At 41.1% G+C, this 23,038-nt stretch overlaps 1 protein-coding gene across 3 annotated transcripts in view; it reads left to right on the forward strand.

The window, feature by feature from the left end:
* Positions 1–23,038, forward strand: part of L3MBTL4 (L3MBTL histone methyl-lysine binding protein 4) — a 446,682-nt gene that overhangs the window by 127,025 nt on the left and 296,619 nt on the right. For all 3 annotated transcript variants that reach the window (XM_045458489.1, XM_045458490.1, XM_045458491.1), the window contains exon 5: positions 17,249–17,340. In XM_045458489.1, coding sequence (XP_045314445.1) covers positions 17,249–17,340 — 92 coding nt within the window. The remainder of the gene's footprint in view (positions 1–17,248; positions 17,341–23,038) is intronic.

A 23,038-nucleotide genomic window follows, 5' to 3' on the forward strand; every position in this document is an offset into this window, starting at 1 on the left:
ACTCATTAGTAGCATGTTATTTAATCTCCATGTATTTGTGCTGTTTCATGATTTTTTGTTGTGGATGATTTCTAGTTTCATATCATTGTGGTCAGAATAGATGCAAAGTTCAAAGACTTTGAACTTTTAGAATTTGTTGATGTTTGTTTTCCAGCCTTTCTTTGCAGTTTGTGGTTACCATTCAGTTTATGTATAACATCTTCTGCATATAGCAACCTATATTGAGTTGATGGTCACATAAGTTTGAGCCTATTCTTACTCCTCTTCTTGATATGTTTTAGGTATATAGTGTCATACTTTGCATCCTTTTATTTTGTGAGTCCCTTGACTGATTTTTACAGATATACTTATTTTTATTACTCTTGCTTCCTACTTTCCTTACTCTTGCTTTGATCTTTCCTTTACACTCAGAGAGCTCCTTTAACATTTCTTGTAAGGATGGTTAGTGGTCATGAATTTCTTTCCCTTTTGTTTGTCTGGAAAACTCTTTGTCTCTCCTATTATGAATGAGAGACTTGCTGGATAGAGTATTCTTACTGCAGATTTTTCCATTCAGCACTTTGAATATATCATGCCACTCTCTTTGGCCTGCAAAGTTTCTGCTGAAAAATCCACTGATAGCCTTATGTGGTTCCCCAGGTGTGTAACTGTTTTCTTTTCTCTTGCTGCTTTTATTTAATTTTTAAAATTTTTTATTTCTCTATTTTTGAGAGGGAGAGAGAGAGTGTCTGCATGAGAGGGAGAGGGGCAGAGAGAAAGGGTGAGAGAGAATCCCAAGCAGGCTCCTTGCTGTCAATGCAGAGCCCGAGGCAGAGCTTGATCCCTTGAAATGTCAGATCATGACCTGAGCTGAAATCAAGAGTTGGACACTTAACTGACTGAGCCACCTGGGCTCCCCTTGCTGTTTTTTTAAAATTCTCTTTTTATCATTACTTTTTGCCATATTAATTCCTATGTGTCTTCCTGTGGACCTCCTTGCATTGATTTTGTTGGCAGATCTCTGTTACTCCTGGATTTGGATTTCTGTTTCCTTCCCCAGATTCAGGAAATTCTCAGCTATTATTTCCTCATAAATTTTCTGCCCTTCCTTTCTGTCTCTTCTAAGATTCCTATAATGTAAGTGTTATTATGCTTGGTGGTGTTGCTCTGTGCCATAAGTCTATTTGCATTTTGCATAGTTTTTTTTTCTCACTTGGTCAGCTAAATTACTTTCCATTACTCTGTACACCAAGTTGCTGATTCATTCTTTTGCTTCCTCTAGTCTACTATTTATTTCATCTTGTGTATTTTAAGTTTCATTTATTGTGTTCTTCATGCCTGATTTGTTCTTTTTTTATCTCGGTTAAAGGTCTCTCTAATGTCCTCCACTCTTTTCTCATGTCCAGTGAGTATCTTTAAGGTCATTACTTTAAATTCTCTCTCAATCATATTACTTATACCCATTTCTCTTTCATTTTGGACATATTCTTCTATCTCCTCATTTTGACTGACTCTCTGTGTCTGCTTCTGTGTGTTAGGAAAGTTAGCTACATCTCCTGTTCTTGAAAGCAGTGGCTTTATGAAGAAGAGATCCTGTAACACCCTGCAGTACAGTATCCGCTATTCAACAGAATCTGGTGCTTCAAGAGTGTCTCCTATGTGTGTTGCATGCACTTTACTATTATGGCTGAGCTGCTTTTTCCTTTAGTCTGGTTGTGTGCAGTGGCTCTCTTTTGCCTGTTGTGGGCAGTATTCATCCCTGTGGTGTTAGTGGGTTAGTCTGGGAATGCCTTGAGTTGAAGTTGAATCAGATTAGGCATTTGCCAGAAATGCAGTAGCACCAAACTGCAGGGCACTTTCGCTGTGTTGTCCCCTGATAAGTTTTCATTGGTACACAGGGCCTGCGGTTAAAGCAGCTGTCTGTCCCCAGCCCACTGCAGGGTCCACAGTCTTGACTGGTACAGGTGGTTATCTCTCCCCCTCCCCGGGGCAGGAGTCACCGTGGAGTGGTGCTGGCCCCTGTTGGGGCTGACTGAGCACTGCCAGACTTGTGGCCCCAGTTTGGATGGGTTTCATTGAGAGCTTATTGGAGGGAGCAGGACTGTAGAAGGGTGTGGGTTTGGAGGCACAGTGTTAGTAAAGTTTGTACTTGTCCTCAGGACTGAGGCAGGCTGAATTGGAGGAAGCAGATTTACAGAAGTGTGTGGGAGGGCATGCATGATGTTAGCAAGTTAGGTATTGAGTGTCTGCACTGTGCTGGTTCCTGCAGGTGGCTGTGTGCTTAATGCTGGGGTGCAGGGGAGGGAATTGGCAGCCTCGTTTCATTTGTTCCAGGAGAAGTCTCCTAACAATCCCTGTTCCTCCAGCACAGTCTCTGAGATTAGTAAGCAAATCTCTCTTCTGTACACCCCAGGCATTTTTTTTTTCAACGTTTATTTATTTTGGGGACAGAGAGAGACAGAGCATGAACGGGGGAGGGGCAGAGAGAGAGGGAGACACAGAATCGGAAACAGGCTCCAGGTTCTGAGCCATCAGCCCAGAGCCTGACGCGGGGCTCGAACTCACGGGCCGCGAGATCGTGACCTGGCTGAAGTCGGACGCTTAACCGACTGCGCCACCCAGGCGCCCCAGCCCAGGCATTTTTTAAACTGCTGCTTCTATCTGTTCTCTCTGCAGGGCCATTTGTTGTTTGGTCTCTCTCTCTCTCTTTTTTAATATGAAATTTATTGTCAAATTGGTTTCCATACAACACCCAGTGCTTGTCCCAATAGGTGCAGTCCTCAATGGCCATCACCCACTTTCCCCTCCCTCCCACCCCCCATCAACCCTCAGTTTATTCTCAGTTTTAAAGAGTCTCTTATGGTTTGCCTCCCTCCCTCTCTAATTTTTTTTTCCTTCCCCTCCCCCATGGTCTTCTGTTAAGTCTCTCAGGATCCACATAAGAGTGAAAACATATGGTATCTGTTTTTCTCTGTATGACTTATTTCACTTAGCATAACACTCTCCAGTTCCATCCATGTTGCTACAAAAGGCCATATTTCATTCTTTCCCACCCATTGTTAAAATGTCAATACTACCCACAGCAATCTACACGTTCAATGCAATCCCAATCAAAATTGCACCAGCATTCTTCTCGAAGCTAGAACAAGCAATCCTAAAATTTGTATGCAACCACAAAAGACCCCAAATAGCCAGAGTAATTTTGAAGAAGAAGACCAAACCAGGAGGCATCACAATCCCAGACTTTAGCCTCTACTACAAAGCTGTAATCATCATGACAGCAGGGTATTGGCACAAAAACAGACACATAGACCAATGGAATAAAATAGAGACTCCAGAATTGGACCCACAAAAGTATGGCCAACTAATCTTTGACAAAGCAGGAAAGAACATCCAATGTTGTTTGGTCTCTTAAGGGTGGGGACTCAGTTTCCTCTTGCCCTCCTGGCTCTCCCAGACCTGAGCCCACTGATTGTTAGTGTTTCAGATTTTAAGTCCTGCTGGCTGTAAGAACTCATGAGATTTGGCCTTTCTGGGTTTCAGAGCCAAATGTTAGGCGGATTCATCTTCCCCATGGGCTCCCTGGTGTGAGAGTCTGTTTCTCTTCCCTCTTTGCACCCACAGGATCCCTCCCTCCCAGGAACATTCCTGCGTTTGTTTAGCTTCAGACCACGTCTCTTCAACATGGCCTCTTCTCTACGTGTAGCTGTGAAGAGTCTGTTCTGCCAGTCTTGGGTCATTTCTGGGTTATTTACACTGATGTGAGTGTTATCTGGTTGTTTCCATGGGGCAAGGTGAGCTTAGGGTCCTCCTACTCCACCTTCTTCCCCAGAAGCTCCCTAATTAATATTTGATTCAGTTCCAAAGTAGAATCCCAACTGGTTTTTATTTAAATTTATTAAAATTATACTGAAGTCCCAATATTCTGCTTGCATACTAACAGACCAAGAATCTGGGACACAGAATAGAGAAACCAGGAAGAGGTGTGAGTATGTACTATATTACATATAGGCTAACATACACAGTACATACAGGTAAATCAGCTCAGGAGAACAGAGTATGGATTTTTTTTTTTATAGGTTATGGTTGTGAAACTGGCCATCTATCTATATAAAAATGAATTACAAATAGAGTGTAGACTTAAATGTTTTTAAAGTTTTTTAAATGTTTTTATTTATTTTTGAGACAGAGAGAAACAGAGCATGAGCAGGGGAGGGGCAGAGAGAGAGGGAGACACAGAATCTGAAGCAGGCTCCAGGCTCTGAGCTGTCAGCACAGAGCCCGACGCGGGGCTCGAACCCACAGACCATGAGATCATGACCTGAGCTGAAGTTGGATGCTTAACTGACGGAGCCAGCCAGGCACCCCTAAATGTTTTTTTTAAAAAGGTTTTACAAGAATATTTTTAGGAGGCTAAATGAATTCTCTAGTAGTGAGGTGGAACTTCATCAGGAGTGGAAACTATATTCAATGAAAGAAATTAGATAGACATGTCAAAATAAATTTTTATTTAATCTGAAAATTTTGTTATTTCACTCTTTTTGGAGGATGTTTTCGTTGGATGTATCATTCTTACTTGACAGTTTTATGGCATTCATTGCTTTAAATTTGTCATCTGTTATCTTTTTACCTCCATTATTTCTGATGAGAAGTCATCATATTAAAATTACAGAGCCCCACCTGCTAATATTGCCTAACCCTTTTCTTGGTTTTATTTTCTCCTTAACCCTTATTGCTATCTGACACACTGTATATTTTACTAATTTATCTTATCATCTCTTTTCACAGACTAGAATTGATGGTAGATAAAGGTAGGGATTTTTGTTAGTTTGTTTCATGCTGTATTATAAGTAACTAGCATATAGTAAGCATTTGATTAATATTTCCTGAATGAAAAATAAAAACAGAATGAATAGTGTCATCCAGACAATGTTAATTGTTCTGTCCACTGTATTCTCATGGCTCTTAGCTCACGTCTCTGCAGTTGGAATTTTCCTTATTATATAATAGGTATCTGGTTCCTCACTAAGCTGCAGTCTCCGTAAGGGCAAATACTATATTTTATTCATCTTTGAATAATTAAGACCTAACAACACAGGGTTTGTGTCATAGAAGATTTTGTTTGTTGGATCAGTTATTGTGCCTGGCTCACCTTGGCTTTCTCTGTGTTGTCCCACAAGACTCCTCATGACTGTAATCCACATGGCTCTTTGAGCTTGTCACTTCTGAAGATGACCCTTTCCAATATGCATTTCATATGCATATCCATGAACCTTGTCTTCATCATAGACTGTGCTTCTGGTCTTTCTCCTGGTCACCTCTAGACTTCCTTGAACCAGTGCCCACTACTTGTTTTCTTGTAGAAAGTATTGTTTTCTTGAAAGTATTTCCTTCCTCATTCATCTTGTTTCTCAGCTTGCTCCTTCTCACTATTGTTTACTGATTTTCTTTTGCACACATCTTAGATACTGAAGGTCCCTAGGATCCTATCCTTGGCCCTGCCTACTTAGTGCTCTGCGTACATTCCCAGAGAATCTCCTCTGCTTTACCCCCAGTCACTAATAGCCACTAAATCGAAGTTCCCGGTCCTGATCTTTCTCAAAAATTTGTGTTTATAATGTCTCCAGATAGCTCACCCTAAATATCACTTAGACCCCTTTAGATTTCAGAGATTTGGCATCTCTGAAAACGTGTTCATGTAGCTTTCTAAGCCTGCTCCTCTAGTTTTGTCTTGCTCAATGTCAGGCACATAGACTGTGTCTTCTAAGCTTGAAATGTCAGTGTCCTCAATTTCCCATCTCCTTGATTGTCCAATTTTGTCAGTTCCCTTTTAAATGTCCCTCTGAATTATTTCTGCTCCTCTCAATCCTAGGGTAGCTGTCTCAAGCCCAGACGTCACTAGCTCATGCCTGCTTGTTGAAACAGCCTCCTTTCTGTTATCTCTGATACCAGTTCTCCCTCTGTGTTCAATTCCATCATCTCTAAAACTGCCATCAGCAGTATCTTTAAAAAAAAAAATCTAAATAACTACCCAACCACTGTGGACAGGGCAGAGGAGAAATAAGACCAAAACTTATTGTGGCATTTCTCTGCTTAAAACATGCACTGGTTTCTTAGCACATATAGGCTAAGACTGAAATTCTTTGCCTGGTGTTTTAATTAGATTCTTCCTTTTATATGGAAGAGAGATCACTCAAGCTTTCCCAAGTAATGGGCTATACTGAACAAATACATACTGGGGGAGGATGGAGACTCATGGAAAGTGAAGAACAAGACTGTGGTCAGAGAGTGCCCATCCCGCCCCTGTCTTTAGGGCCATCTGCAGCTGGAACCTGGCCCTCTTTCTAGGACAGTGGTTCTCAAACATTAGCTGCATCGGAGTCACCTCCAGCACCTGTTAAAGCAGATTTCTATGCCCCAGCCCCAGAGTATCTGATTCAGTAGATGCCCAGATTTTAATTGATGCCCCAGATTTGTATTTCTAACAATTTCCCAGGTAATACTGGTGCTGCAGGTCTGGGTACCACACTTTGAGAACCTTTATCCTTTAAGGCACATATCATATCATCTGGAAAGTCTTCTTTGATGAAATCAGTCAGAATTAGTTTTCTCTCGAGGTTCCTGGATGGCTCAGTCAGTTTGGTGTCCGACTTCGGCTCAGGTCATGATCCAGTTAAGCGTCCTGCTTCTGCTCAGGTCATGATCTTACAGTTCGTGAGTTTGAGCCCCACATTGCGCTCTGCACTGACAGCATGGAGCCTGCTTCGGATCCTCTGTTCCCTCCCTCACTTCTTCCCTCTCTCTCTCTCTCTCTCTCTCTCTCTCTCTTTCTCTCAAAAATAAATAAACATTAAAAAAAAGAATTAGTTTTCTATGTTTCAGGTTTCTGCATGTTATGTTAGAACCGTGGTTCTCAAACTTCAGCCTTCATCAGAATCACTTAGAGGGACTATTAAAACACAGGTTGATAGTCTTACTCCCAGAGTTTCTGAATCATTAAGTCTGGGGTATGACCTCTAAAACTTGCATTTCTGACAAGTTTCAAGGGGATGCCCATACTTGGAAAACCATGGTATTAGAATAACTTGCTTAACCACCTCTCTTCTGTGCAGAACTCAGATTTTTTTGTGTTAGTACCTTACATTGTGCTTCTGGTCACTTGTTGCAACATCTGAACACAAGTGCCAGCCATACATGTGTGCTGAATAAACTTAATTCACCAGAGCTTGAATTCTGGAATGTTCTTTGATATCACATCCTTAGAACTCCTCCTTCTCCTCACCTCTTTGCTTTCTGAGGAAGCTTTGAAATTGCTTATGTCCTGTATTTTAGCTTTTCTATTCCTTCCTGTTCTGTGTCACTGGTTTTCAGCCTTCCAGTGCCTCCCAGGCCAGTTAGGGCCCTTTACACATTTTATCTCCTGTTCTCATGTTCCTCAGTCCACTTGGCGGCCTCCTTCCTCATCCACTCCCAGCTGTCCTCAGAGTTACCCATCTGCTCCCACTACCAGGCTGCCAAGAGCTGAGGAGAAAGTCCCATGGTGCCAGTCACTCCTGTGCAGAATCACCAGCTTAACTGAGTGGGACTCTCAGGGCAGATCTGTGTTCCTTCAGTCTGGTCCTGGTTGAATTTCTGCAGCTCCCACCTTTCCCCGTGCTCCCAACACAACCATTACACCTCGCCTTCCGGCAGATGTCCTCCAGCCTAATGAAGGAGGTGAGGAGTGATGTCCTTCCACCTTCTTCCCTAGCACACTGCAAGTGCTTTCTTTTTACTCTTGTTCACCACTCACCTCTTCATATCAGGATCCTTGTTGAAACATTTCTCTGTCTGATTCTCTCCCCCACTGATTGTCCCATCTCCTCTCAGAGCCTCGCTTCCCCGTCTGGGTTCATTTCCCTCAGCTGCTGAGCTGAAATGCTCTCTTTTCCTTACATTTGTTAAAAAAATTCCTTTCTCATGAATATTGTTCCCCCTCTGGGTCTCATGTTACCTCTCTTCCTTTTCTTTTGCAAACCTCTCCCAGGTATAGTCCACACTTGCTGCTTTCATGATGCCTCCTTTTCACTCTTTGGCCACTTGAATCTGACCTCTGATCTGATCCTTCCATTGAAATCTCTCCCTGTGACATCACGGTGATGCCGTGGCTGTCAACCCCGGTGGCTTCTTCTCCCTGGTTAGTCTTACTCGACCTCTTCAATATTTGATGGTGCTAATCCTTCAGACCCTGGGAAACCTTCTCCTCCCCTCCCTGGCTCCCAGGTCTTGTATGTCTCCCTGGAGCCTCTTGCAACTCTGATTATTCGCTGTGCTTCCCCAGCTCCTGACATGGACATTCATGTCTGTCTTTGATTCTTTCTCAGGATTTCTTTCATTGTTGCCTCTTTCTGAAAAATTTGGACCTGTCTTTTTTTGGATATGTTCACCCAGATTATGCCAGTTACCTAAAATTCAGCGTCTCTGAAAATAATCCCTTTTTTTCTACAACATCCTGGGTACCCAGGACTGAACCTCAAGATCATCTTAGCCTTCTCCCTATACCACCCCACCTCAAGCAGTTGTTTGCTGTAGCCTGTCAATTTTGTTTCACCATTGTGACCCAGTTTCATCTCCACCTTTATTTAGGGAACATCCACACTCTCTCTTGCCAAATCTGTTGTCAGTCTGTGGTCTCCATCCCGCGCATCTGCTTCATCCTTACCTAGCACTGGTTAGTGAGTTCTGATAATACCATTTTCCATTCAGACATCTCTGATGCTTCTGTAAACCGTAAGAATAGAGATAAGGCTCCTTAGACTTTCAGGAGCTTTCCTGATCGTATTTTTGCCTCCTTGCAATCCAGCATTCTAGTCTTCTGTTCCCTGGACTCCTGTGAGCTTTATGTTAGTGGACACCAGACTCTGGCATTTGTAGAAGCAGCTCCCCGCTTGCCAGCTTCTCTTGCTTTGGTCCTGCTGCTCCTTCCTGGATCGCCTGCTGAATTTCTGTTTGCCTCAGAAAGCAGTGGTCTCCAGGAAGCTTTCCCTGTTCATAATTAATCCTTCTTCATCTTGTCCCCAGACACGTTGTTTGGGTTTCCTAACTAGTGCCTATTAGTACTCATGTCTTCTTATTTGTTCACCAAAACATGGAGTCCTGCATATGTCAGGTTGGGGGTGACATTTGTCTGTTTGCATGTCTCCTCAACCCGAGTAAATGCCATGTGAGGACAGGAGTCAAGCTCCTACTATATCTCCCAGCACGTGGGACCTGCTTTGTCTAGGGAAATGAGCAGGAAGTGACCCCTGAGTTCAGTCGTACTGAAATGAGAAGCAGCCTGGGTGTACAAGTGAAAAATGTTTTAGCAGAGCGTGGACAAGTGGCATGGCGGAATTATTAAACTGCAGACGCTTGGAAAGTGTGGGTATATCCAGGAAGCTCCTACTTCAAGGGTTGGTTGCTACTGACAGTTGTTTTTCTCACATATTCCAAATTGTGGCCTGATGGAGCTGTATGCAGCTTATCTTTTGAAACGAAGTTGGAATATTGGTGTGAAGTGTTATGTTTATGGCTAATGAAGTTAAAAACGTTATTGTTCTGTGACACGAGCCTTAGGATTTATGTGGTTCTATCCTTAAAAATGATAATTTATTCATTCTTTACCCCTTACCATTTTTAATTTTAGCTCAGAGAATTACTAATAAATATTGTGCAGTTTCCTAAGACTGGAAGTTCCTATTGCCAAAGTGAGGCGTTCATCTATCGGGGATTTTTCAGTCTGCGGCCTCTGAGCGGGACAAATGGGAGCCTGAGTGGTTTGAGCGTGGAGCATCCAGATCAGTTGCACTTGGGGGTTTCTAATATCAGGGATCCTAATAGGATATTTTTGTAAGGAAAAAATGGGGTCATGCTAAAGAGAAATTTAAAGTTTGAAAGCATCACAGCATCAGATGACAACTAGGGCTTCTTTCCATATTTCACTAGCATGCTACACTTTTTACGTCATGGATTTTTATAAGAAGAGGTGATGACAAAAATGCTAACATGAAGGTGGAAGAATGCCCATCTGAAGAGTTTCCATACAAAGTAAAGGTTTTTTATTGATTTCAGTAAACTCAATTATTCAGAACTCCAGATCTGAAGTGATGAAGTAGGAGACAGCTGTGGTTTATAGAATCAAAAATATATCTCAAGGTTAAGGTATCTGGTCTGGGATAGAGGATACTCAGTGCATGACCAACCCCCTTTTATGAGGGTGATGTTGCTGCTGATCCTATTAGATGTCGTGAGCACTTCATAAAAGGAGTACTTCCGAGAGCTAAAACTCTAGTGGCCCTGTCTTCTGCTCTCTGTAAGGACACGGCCTGGCTCAGTGAAGTGTACCCATGCATTCATTCATGATTAAGAAAAGGAGTCATTGTGCCAGTCTTCAACTTGTCCATGCACTGACCCTGCCTTTCCTTGACTTGTGACTTGTGTTCCGCTTAGCTCTTTTTACTTTGTCACCCCGCTAGACTTGTTTTTCTCAGCAGTTGACTCTCCTATTCCACTTTCCCAAGTTGAATCCTCTGCCAACACTGCCCTCCCTGGACCATTCTTTCTGGAGCTGACCCCCACTGTGAATCATCTGCTGGCAGCTCTGGCTGGACCCAGTGTGGTTATTCTCATGCACCCATTCTTGCTGATGGTTCCGATAGGCTTGGCCCTGTGGTCGCAGGCAAGAAAAATGATTATGGTCAGTGGAGGAGGACACTGGTTCATGGCTATGGTTAAAAAAAAGGGGAGGGGGCACGCTGTCAAAGTATGACAAATTACACAGTCACTTCTACCCCTGTGAAGTTTTTTCAGGTTTTTTTTCTATATTCTTTGCCTTCAATTTCCAGTCTTTGCTCTTGCTAATCTGATGAGGAAGCCAACAAACCTCAAGGTGTATGTAGAAGAACAAAGCAAAATTTAGTGAGGTGGCAAAGTATAAATGTGTCATCTTGGCACGCACAAATTACTGCTTTTAATGAAGCAAGTGCTGTGGGTTTTGGCTTTCTGCAAATTTGGCTGAGGCCATGTAAACCAAACAGCATGGATATGCAGATAAGGAGAAGGAATCTTCTTTGCTTGATAAGAAAGTATATGTGCTGCACGTGCGCACATGCGTGCGCACACGTGCGCACATGCGTGCGCGCACGCACACACACACACACACACACACACACACACACACACACTGCCTAGTACTGCTCAGAGAAAGAGAGATGGCCCTGCTTATTTCCACAGAAGGGAAAGTGTTGTGTTTATTTTTAAGAGCCAAATGCATCCCCTTGTTTGGAGGATGGCTCTGCCATGGTGTCTTGGGGACCCTGTATATACCCAGTTGGCCAGGTAGACGAGGCTTACCTGCAGGTGATCTCAGTCTGAGAGTGCTCTCTGATCCTTCTGGCCCATGAGAACACAGGAGGCTCTCAAGGTGCTGGTTGGAGGAGGCCACCCCCAGGAGGCCGTAGTGATAGTTTCTTGTTCCTCCCAGGTTCCCATGAGGCTTGAGTCTTTTGTGTCACCTCCCCCCAGGGTAGAGCTGCCGATTGTACAAGTGCACAAGGGCAGCATGAAATGGGCTCTCCAGGAACAGGGTATGTGAGCACCCATGCTGCAGTATCTGGACCCTTTGTCTCAGTGTCACCCTGTGCAAGGGACATGGGAGCTGGGTCCTTTAATTGCTTTTCCTTTTTGCTGTCAATATAAGTAATAAACTGAAGATTTAAAAAGTGCTTGGTACTTTACTGGCCGAATATGTCAGCCCTTGTCTTGTATCGCTTGACAAATCTCACTGCCTTAACCCAGCCATCTTCATTTCTTTGTTTTCTTATGTTTTTTTTTGTATTCATATGTAAAAACATACATTCTCATGCTGAAGTGCATATAAACTGTGCTGAAACTGTGCTTAATTTGAGATTTGCAAAAGTTACGTCGTGTGGTCATCATAATTGTAATTTATTTGACCTCTGTTGTTGATATTTAGATTTTTTCCAACTTTGTACTGTTGTAAGGGCTTTTTAAAAATTCCTTTTGCATTTGTTAGAATAATGTTAAAGTTGGGATGAGTTGATCATCAAATATTAACACCTTATTTTTGGTTATAAATACAGGTATACCTTGCTGTATTGTGCTTTACAGATACTGGTTTGTTTTCTTTTTTACACATTGAAGGTTTGTGGCAACCATGTATCAAGCAAGTCTTTTGGTGCTATTTTTCCGACAGCATTTGCTGACTTCGTGTCTTTGTGTCACATTTTGGTAATTCTCACAATATTTTCACTTTTTCATTATTATTATATTTGTACTGTTGTAACTGTTTTGGGGCACCGTGAACTGCACCCGTATAACATGGTGAACTTAATTGATAGATGTTGTGTGTGCTCTGACTGCTCCACTTACCAGCTTTTACCCTCTCTTTCTCTTTTCGGGCCTCCCTATTCCCTGAGACACAACAGGGATTAAAATCAGGCCAGTTAATAACCTTACTGCCACCCCTAAGCATTCAAATGAAAGGAAGAGTCAATCAATGTAGTGAACTTAATTGTCTTATTTTAAGAAACTGCCACAGCAACCCCAACCTTCAGCAACCACCACTCTGATCACTCAGTAGCCACAACATTGAGGCAAGACCCTCCACCAACAAAAAGATTATGACTCACTGGAAGGTCAGATGACAGCAGTTTTTAATCAATAACGCATTTTCAAATTAGATTATGTAATATTGTTTTTTAGGGCATAATACTATTGCACACTAGTAGACTACAGTATAGTATAAACATAACTTTTGTATACACTGGGAAACCAAAACGTTCATTTGACTGCTTTATTGCAATATTTCCTTTACTACGGTGGTCTGGAACTGAACCTACAATATCTCCCAGGTATGCTTGTATGTATTGTCAACATGACTTTCAAAAGTTTTAGTCAATTTTACAAAGCCACCATGAGTGGGTGAGCTTATTAATTTCCCTGTGGACTTAATTTTATGGTGTTTTTAAATTTAAAAGTTACTTGTTAATAAATTTTTATTTATTTGTTGAGAGAGAGAGAGAGAGAGAGAGAGAGAGCAAGCATGGTAGGGGCAGAGGGAGAGGGAGGAAGAGAATATTAAGCAGGCCTCATGCTCAGTGCAGAGTCCAACACGGGGCTAGATCTCACCACTGTGAGATCATGATCTGAGCTGAAATCAAGAGTAAGACACTTAACCGACTGAGCCACTTAAGTCCCCCAAAAGTTATTAATTTAATAGGCATTTCTGCTGTGTCTTCACCGTGTATACTAAAGTGAAGCAATATTATATAATGGGAGTGCATGGGCTAGAAATTCTGTTTAAATTCAGATTTTTCCAGATGTGTGACCTCTGTAAGCCTGTTTCGTATAATTATAAAATGAGGTTATAAATCTGATATTCAATATTATAAGGAATAAATCTAAACATGTACATTCACACATATACACTTATGTCATGTACATGTGCATGCACCCACACAGCCTAATTTGGCATTTGGCATATAATAGGTGTGTATTAAGTGACAGGGAATGTACAATCAAATATATATTTTACATTAGTAATGTTTGGCAGAAGAGTAATAATTGGAACATTTTGCTGTAGCCACTGTGTATAGTGAAAAATAAAATTTAGGATTTACTAACCTGTGTGCATATCTAATACTCTATAAAATGAATGTCGTATCTGTAGTATGTTCAAGAAAGTTACATAAAAAATAAAGAAAATTTGGTGCCTGCAGCAGTGCTGTTTCATAATTGGTTTCTTCTCTCCAGGAAACTGGGAAATGAGTTGGTCACAATAGATACCTTTGAATTCATTTTTAAAGCCAAAAGCATCATGTCAGCAGCCTTTAATTCATTAAGCAAATATTTATGGTCAGGCGTGGTTATAGCCCAGGGACACAGTGATAGATAGGATCAGTGAGATTCTTTCTTTTGAGGAGCTTACCTGATAATTCTAAGTAAGCAAACTCGTTTCTTTCAGCGGGTGTGCAGTGATGATGCGAGGCCTACCTGTGGGCCCCCAGGAGCAGACCAACATGGTATTTCTTCATCTCACTGGCAGGCACTGTGTTGCTGAGTAGTTCTCTTGCTTTACAAAATATTTAATTCATTGAAAGTTGTTATTTTTGATATCATGTTTTCTTTTTCTGATAAAATTTAAAAGGGTTATTATAGACTTATGTGATCATACAAGAAGATCTTAGATATGATTTACTTCCGGTGAAATGATGATATATAACAATGGGAAATATGATTAAATTGAGAAATTACACACAATCTTTTTAAGAACACAGCTGTTGTAGAAAATGTGGTATCTATATTTGCTTTAGAGACAACACTGCTGTAATTTTTTTTGTAAAGCATATAATTGTAATGTAGTAAAGTGCTTATGTGAAAATAGAGATGTTGAATAATCTTACTAGGGAATCTTCAGGGTTTGTCAAATTGCTTTCTCTATTTAGAAAAATAAAATATCACATATTGTGGTAGAGATGGCAGTAAACTTGTAAGTGCTATAATGGTTGAACAGACTGTAAGCTCCTTGATGGAAATCACACTGTAATGTCCCATTATTTTCAAACAAAGCAAGAAAATCCATTGATGATGATTCTGTTAGCCTTATTTGATGATTAAAATGCTTTTCAAAATTCTCATGCTTTAGTAAGTGTATTTCTTAGCAAGAACATATTAGTGTGTTGTGATTGAGAACTAGTAAATGCTAATGTATATACATACTCTGTGTCTGTTTTTAAATTCTGAATTGATGTATTTTCTTTGTAATCTGAGCTTAAATTATTCCCTTTTTGTCAATTATATATATGTATATATCAAAGGATAAATAGTATATATTGTTTATTTTTCATCTACTGGACCAGGGACTGGGTTATATTTCTGTTTTGGCAGACAGCACACTTGTTACATAAAGGAAGGCTCATCAAATATTTTTTAAGTGATTAAAAGTCTACATGAATTCTTCCTATGCAACTTGACGGATTTTTATGTTTGTTATTTCATCAGGGTGCTTTATTGTCTTGAGAGGTTTGAAATGTTTGACTTAGAGGTGCATCGTACCACCTGTCACTACCTGTGCTCATGCAGTTCTGACCTTTTACCATCTGTACCTTCTTCAGGAACATTTTACAGCAAGATAAATGTTAAAGCTTACATAGCATTTTTGGCCACTCTTTTCCAGGATGTGTGCATATGAGTGTGTGTTTGTGCGTGCGGGTGTGCATGTGTGTGTATGTGTATGGTAATAATATTTGCAGAGAATTTTAAAACAGTAGAAGGCAACAAACAAGGAAAAATATTTACGTTAATCTCACTGCCCACATATAGCCACTATGAATATTTTGCTGTTTCTTTTCAATTGCTTTCCTATGCATGTGTGTTTGTGTGTGTGTACAAATATCTATGCATAGTGCCTAGCACAAAGAAGGTGCTTTATAAATATGTTGAATAAATGAATGTCTTAATATATATCATTATTTATATTTTAAAATTTAGGATAATATAATTAATATGTTTTATGGCTTATGGCCTGACTTTGGTTTTTACTTAACCTAGAGAATTCTAAAGACATTTTGTTACTTAAAAAATATACTTTTTGGGGCGCCTGGGTGGCGCAGTCGGTTAAGCGTCCGACTTCAGCCAGGTCACGATCTCGCAGTCCGTGAGTTCGAGCCCCGCGTCGGGCTCTGGGCTGATGGCTCAGAGCCTGGAGCCTGTTGCCGATTCTGTGTCTCCCTCTCTCTCTGCCCCTCCCCCGTTCATGCTCTGTCTCTCTCTGTCCCAAAAATAAATAAACATTGGAAAAAAAAATTTAAAAAATATACTTTTTGACAACTTCATAATCATATGTAGGTCATGTGCATATGTGTATATGTATATGTCTTATAATCTATTTGACCCTTCTCCCATATTAATACTATTTTGTGTTTTTGCTGTAATAATGTTGTGATGTATATTTACTATCAACTGTTATCATGACTCCTTCTTTAGCTTGTTAATCCTAGAGGGAGAATGACTGGGACATAGAATATAAACTTAAAACAATTATCAATCCTTTTCAGCAGATTTTTGTTATTTAAAAATATATTTTTATTGAATTACATTGGATAGCTATTGATCTAGAAAATTTGGAAAGCAGAGAAACGAAGTGCAGAATAAATTGGGAAGAAGCTGTAATCCTGGCAGCTGAAGATGACTTCATTTATGATTTTGATTTACATAATTTTAGTCTTATTTCCATTACATACTTTACCAAAAAGGATCATTTCGTTTTCTGAACTGCTGTTTATTTTCCCCCCACTAGTAGTGTATCATTAACATAGTCTTTCTCTGCCATTAATCTTCTATAATATTATAGGTTATTATTAAAATGACACGTCTGCACAATGCATTTAATTAGCCCTCTCTTGGTGGACCTTTGGTTTGTTTCCAATGTTTCATTATTATGAGGAGTCCTAGTATAAAAAAACCTTGTGTTTGCCCCTTGGGCATATTTGCTGTAATCGTATTAAGACAGATTCCTGGAAGCAGAATTGCTGGTTCAAGATATACAAATAATTTTTAAGGCGTTTGGCATATATTTCCACCTTGCCTTCCAACAGGTAGTGCCTATCGACCTTCACCCCACAAAGAGGTGTGAAAATGAAAGGAGATTATAAAGATATTTTCAGGGCATTCACCTTAAAATGGACCAAATCATGCTGTAGAAAACCTGTAGCTGTTGACTCTTCTTTGAGAAGAGTAATAGGCTACCCATTTTACGTGCTTATCAGTGGTTTTATTGAGGGTGAGATACATTCACAGGCCTGCTCTAAAACAGGAAAAGCTGGGGCGCCTGGGTGTCTCGATGGGTTAAGCGTCCGACTTTGGCTCAGGTCACAATCTCACGGTCCATGAGTTCGAGCCCCGAGTTGGGCTCTGTGCTGACAGCTCGGAGCCTGGACCCTGTTTCAGATTCTGTGTCTCCCTCTCTCTCTGCCCCTCCCCTGTTCATGCTCTGCCTCTCTCTGTCTCAAAAATAAAATAAACGTTAAAAAAAAAATAAAAAAAGAACAGGAGAAGCTGTAGGTATGGACTGTTAGATGATTTTACTAAATGCTCACAGAAAGTAAGAGATAAAGGTTTTATTTATTTATTTGTTTATTTAATCAGCCTGCTTGTTGGGTTTATCTTCAATTAAATATTATTCTTCTATTACTAATTGTTTCAAGAAAAGTCACTGTGTTTTCTTTTCCAGTCCCCTCAGTGGCTGCACAGGAAGCTTGGTCTTGGGAGCAGTACTTGACAGAACAGAAGGCTATAGCGGCACCCGTGGAACTGTTTTCCAAGGTGAACCACTAACTGTTGTACATTTTTGCAAAGAGTGAACACTTAAGAGAATTAATTAAAAGGAAATCATTTGCCCAGATAGAATACCAACTTACTTGATTGTAGGTCTTGCTGGAAAATAGCATAAAACCCATCGAAGCCTTTGTGATTCAGAATGTGTGCTCTGGGGCTGGACTACCTGGGTTTGAAAGTCAGTGCTACCATCTCCCTGCTCTGTGACCTTGGGCAAGTCACTCAGTTTCTCTGTGCTTCAGGATCCTCACTTGTAAAGTGGGGGAAACTACCGTACCTACCTCCCTGGGTTGTTGGAGGACTCAGTCAGTTGTACACCTAAAGGGCATTGGAAGCCACATGCACATACTAAATAGCAGGTACTAGTCTTTCTTTGTATTAGCACATGCCCGCCCAAGGATCAGGTTTGAGGAATCCGTTTTAATGTGGTGCCTGATAGTGGTGGATCAGGCAGCATGTTGGAGGAGATGGTGAAACCCCTTAATCATGTTCTACCTGACTCTGACAATGCCCGGAGTAGCCTGCGTGGGCTTGCTTGACCAAGCAACTGTTGGCATGGAGGCTGGTGGCTTCAGGCGATCATCTTTACCCATGGTACCAAATCTTCTGCTACCCTTTCTATGCTTGGTGTGTGCTTTCAGTATTTCAGGGGAATTTATAGAAAAATTCCATCAGATTTGCATCATTACATTGCATTTTAACCTGCAGCGAGATGCTAACACTTTTTATTTGCTTTACTTTTCATGACGTTCCTTGAGTTATATCTAGTACTTTTCATTATGAAAAAGGGCTAGGGGTTTTAATCCTGACTATAGCAATAGAATGGGGGAGAAGAAGTGAAGCAAATAAGGAAAGAGAAACCAAGTGCTGGCAGGTCACATTTGCAAAATACTAAATATTTAGTACTTGAGCCAGTCTTCACATCAGATGCCTTTATGGATCTTTGGAGAACCCAGATGCATGGGTATTCCTGAGACCTACTGAATTAGGCCCTCAGGGGAGTGTGGCCTGGCACACTGTAGCTTGAGAACCTCCTCAGTCTTCCGGATGCAGGATAGAGGTCCAGTGTGGTAGTATCTTGTAAGAACCAAGCAGAGGCCCAGCTCAGGAGTCCAGTACCTGCTGACTTCTGATGAGACTGTCATGTGATGAGACCTAAGGTGTTTGCTCTACTAAAAGCATGTAAGGTCCCTACGTAGGGGGTCTCTTCTTCCTTCTCTTTCATGTTTCCTCACAGTGTCTGTTCTAGATGTGCTCATGATCAATCAATGTTGAACAACTTCTGGGTAACCTCTTTTCACCTCTGAGCATAGGTTCTTTTTAAAAATTGTTTTTAATGTTGTATTTATTTTTGAGACAGAGAGAGACAGAGCATGAGCAGGGTAGGGGCAGAGAGAGTGGGAGACACAGAATCCAAAGCAGGCTCCAGGCTCTGAGCTGTCAGCACAGAGCCCGACGCGGGACTTGAACTCACGGACTGTGAGACCACGACCTGAGCCAAAGTCGGATGCTTAACCGACTGAGCCACCCAGGCGCCCCTGAGCATAGGTTCTTAAAGAGAGCTGCTTTGGGGAAATCCAGTGTAGCCTGTAGTTGTTCTTTCCCTCTGTCCCTGGGCCCAACTTGTGCCCTTGCTATGTGGTCACTGCAGGGCAGGAGGGTGGAGTGGGTCAGCTCTGGAAATAGCTAAGGTCTATCAGGTGCTATGAGCCCAAAGGGAAGATGTAGCTTGTGAGTCCAGTATACAAGGTTCAACCACAGGACACAGGCCAGGCTTGTAACCCGGTGGCTGGGCATGGATGAGAATCACTGTAGGCATCTAGAAGCCACAAAAATGTAAGAACAGTCAGTGATTGAAGTCAGAACCTATATGTAGCAAAATTGGCCATGAGTGATGCCATGTCTGAGTCAGACCCGTGTATGTGTGTCTCCAGACCAGGATTCTCTCTTCCTTCCACTGCAGATTGAAGCACATGTTAGGGTGTTAGGCTGCAGTGTACTCTCATTTCCAGAGCTGGTGACAGAGAGCTGCTAGGTTCTGGCCAGTGCCTGCATTCTTCCATCAGCTCAGCCAGTGAGTGTAGTAACACTATTGCTCAGTTTCTCCTTTAGGACACAACACTTAGTGCAAGAACCCCTGCAGAACAGAGAATTTCTCCCCCAGATTTTCCCTCGTGACCTAGCATTAACTAAAAAAACTTCTAAGGGGCAAATGTGAGATTTCTGTTCCTGAAATAAATCCATATGGTAATATTGGGAACTGTGTAATAATAGGTTATGGTTCATAAAGCTTTCTCCCTTGACTTTATGGAGATCTGATTAAAGAGGTACTGGCAAGTCCTAAGGGAGGGAACATGTGGCATGTAAAGACAGGTGTGGGTTCCCTTTGGAAGGTGTAAATAGCATCCATGAGTCTGTCCATTCAGTAAAGATGAGCAGTGAGTAGGAGATAATCTTTGAGGATTCCTTGGCTAATAATGTGACTTCAAAATATGACTTTCTTGAGCTTGTGGACTCTAATTTTTGTTGACTCTGAAAGTGACCGTAAAGTGTTAGCATGTGAGAAAGTGGGCATGTCTGATGTGTCGACATGCCTCTCTCTTCACTCATAAGTTAACAGTCAAGCTACTCATGTTTTTGAGGCTCTTTCTGTAAAAAGCACCATGTAAGATCTGGACTGAAACACTAAGGAGTTTATTACATGGTTGCTTAAAATCTTGCCATCCTAGTTGGGATGTAACATATGCCCTAAAATGCGACAACAATATGAGGTAGAATATTCTTGTCAGGGGAATGTACAAGTCGTGAGTTTCCTGGGTGTTCCATGCAGAGGTGGGATCTCATCCATCCCTGAACGAGGAGAAAGCTTACCAGTTATTACCTCTGATTTGTCCTGATGACTGAAGATCTTTGCGCTCAAGATACAGTGTTACTCTGCACATTTATATTCTAAGATGAAATAACATGGTTTATAACTGAAAATAAGTTTCAGTAGAGAATAAAAAGGGCCAGTATTCTAAGAAGGATGATCAGATTAAACTCAGTTTTGGATTGGCATTGTGCTCTTGACTGTTCCTGTCCATTTTTATTGTGTAAATATTATAATAATGGTGTTCAGGTCGGCCAGCTGAGATGGAACTTCTCAGCTTTTGAAAACTGAAATAGTTGAAAATAAAATGAAATAGTTTGCATATCCTGAATAGAAAACTATTAAAATATTAAGTATTACTTTACTTTTAATATATAATTTCCATCCTAATATTCAAGTTTTGGAAGATGTACCAGTGACACAGAGACATACACATGTGATCAGTTCCGTCATGCAAACCAGACATATATATATATATATATATATATATATATATACACACACACACATATATATATATGCATATATATATATATATATATATATATGCATATATATATATATATATATATATATATATATATTTGGCAGGACAGAGGCTTTTATACTTTTTTTATTAATTTACATTCAAGTTAGTTAGCATATAGTGCAACAATGATTTCAGGAGTAGATTCCTTAATGCCCCTTCCCCATTTAGCCCATCCCCCCTCCCACAACCCCTTCAGTAACCCTGTTTGTTCTCCATATTTAAGAGTCTCTTCTGTTTTGTTCCCCTCCCTGCTTTTATATTATTTTTGCTTCTCTACCCTTATGTTCATCTGTTCTGTGTCTATAAGTCCTTGTATGAGTGAAGTCATATGATATTTGTCTTTCTCTAAGTTCACTTAGCATAATACCCTCTAGTTCCATCCATGTAGTTGCAAATGGCAAGATTTCATTCTTTTTGATTGCTGAGTAATACTCCATTGTATATATACCACATCTTCTTTATCCATTCATCCATCGATGGACATTTGGGCTCTTTCCATACTTCGGCTATTGTTGATAGTGCTGCTATAAACATGAGGGTGAATGTGTCCTTTCGAAACAGCACACTTTTATCCCTTGGATAAATGCCTAGTAGTGCAATTGCTGGGTCCTAGGGTAGTTCTATTTTTAACTTGTTGAGGAACCTCCATACTGTTTTCCAGAGTGGCTTCACCAGCTTGCATTCCCACCAGCAGTGCAAAAGAGATCCTCTTTCTCCACATCCTCACCAGCATCTCTTGTCGCCAGCATCTCTTAGCCATTCTGACAGGTGTGAGGTGGTATCTCATTGTAGTTTTGATTTGTATTTCCCTGATGATGAGTGATGTGGAGCATTTTTTCATGTGTCAGTTGGCCATCTGGATGTCTTCTTTGGAGAAGTGTCTATTCATGTCTTTTGCCCATTTCTTCACTGGATTATTTGTTTTTTGGGAGTTGAGTTTGGTAAGTTCTTTATAGATTTTGGATACTAAGCCTTTATCTGGTATGTTGTTTGTAATTATCTTCTCCCATTCTGTCAATTGCCTTTTACTTTTGCTGATTGTTTCCTTCTGTGTGAAGAAGCTTTTTATTCTGATGAGGTCCCAATAGTTCATTTTTGCTTTTGTTTCACTTGCCTCCGGAGACATGTTGAGTCAGAAGTTGCTGCAGCCAAGATCAAAGAGGTTTTTCCTGCTTTGTCCTCTATGATTTTGATGACTTCCTGTCTTACATTTAGGTCTTTCATCCATTTTGAGTTTATTTTTGTGTATGGTGTAAGAAAGTGGTCCAGGTTCATTTTTCTGCATGTCACTATCCAGTTTCCCCAGCACCATTTGCTGAAGAGACTGTCTTTATTCCATTGGATATTCTTTCCTTTGTCAAAGATTAGTTGGCCATACGTTTGTGGGTCCATTTCTGGGTTCTCTATTATGTTCCATTGATCTGAGTGTTTGTTTTGGGGCCAATGTGTATATTTTTTAAAAAGCGTATGCTTATTTTATTTGCACACAAAGTTTTTGCGTGTCTATAGGTCTATTTTGAATTTATTTTTGTATAAGACAAAGTGAAGTTCTTTATAATTTATGATTTATTTTACCATCTGGGGTAGTGAGTTTACAAGGATGTAAACACCTTCTGTTGTCAGAAAATGTAAAAACATTTTGTCTTCATTACTGGTGAAATGCGCCTATCTTGATTTGATTCACACTACAATATTTTTCTTTTGTTTTGAAGTTGGTTCCAAAACTTTTCTCTCATATCTCTCCCTGCCAGTCATCTAACCATCCGCCGTATCTTCCCAAAGCATTCCTCCTGACCTGTTGCCTATCACAAATTCAAATATGCCAGCCAGGAATCAAAGTCCCCACCGTCTAGCCCTCTCTGCAGAGGCACATCCACACAGAGCTTCTTCCGTGCCTGACAGGCTGGTCCACGCATAGACCATTCAGAGTCTTTATCCAAGTGTGAGGCCTCTGTGTCTCTTGTTCTCTGATCTTCCTTTGTAGGTCCATGCCCCCCCAAACCCTTTCCTTTCCTGAAGCTGTCCCACCCTGCACTCTGATCTGTGGACTTGGCAGCCTCTGTCTGCCCAGCTCATGCTGGTGGGAGTGAAGGTCGGGGACAGTGTAGGACTAGCAAGAAGGCAGGTGCCACCCCCAGTGTAATCTGCCCATGAGCAAGTGGGACCTCCACCTATACCTGTCCCTGCACTCTGGGGGCAAGTCTGACTGGAGGAGTACAGCTCCTGCCCTTGTGCTAAACCGCCCTTGTCCCACAAACCACACTTCCCCGTTGTCCTTAGTCACTGGC

The sequence above is a fragment of the Leopardus geoffroyi genome, chromosome D3, assembly GCF_018350155.1.
Source record: "Leopardus geoffroyi isolate Oge1 chromosome D3, O.geoffroyi_Oge1_pat1.0, whole genome shotgun sequence".
Lineage (NCBI taxonomy): Eukaryota > Metazoa > Chordata > Mammalia > Carnivora > Felidae > Leopardus > Leopardus geoffroyi.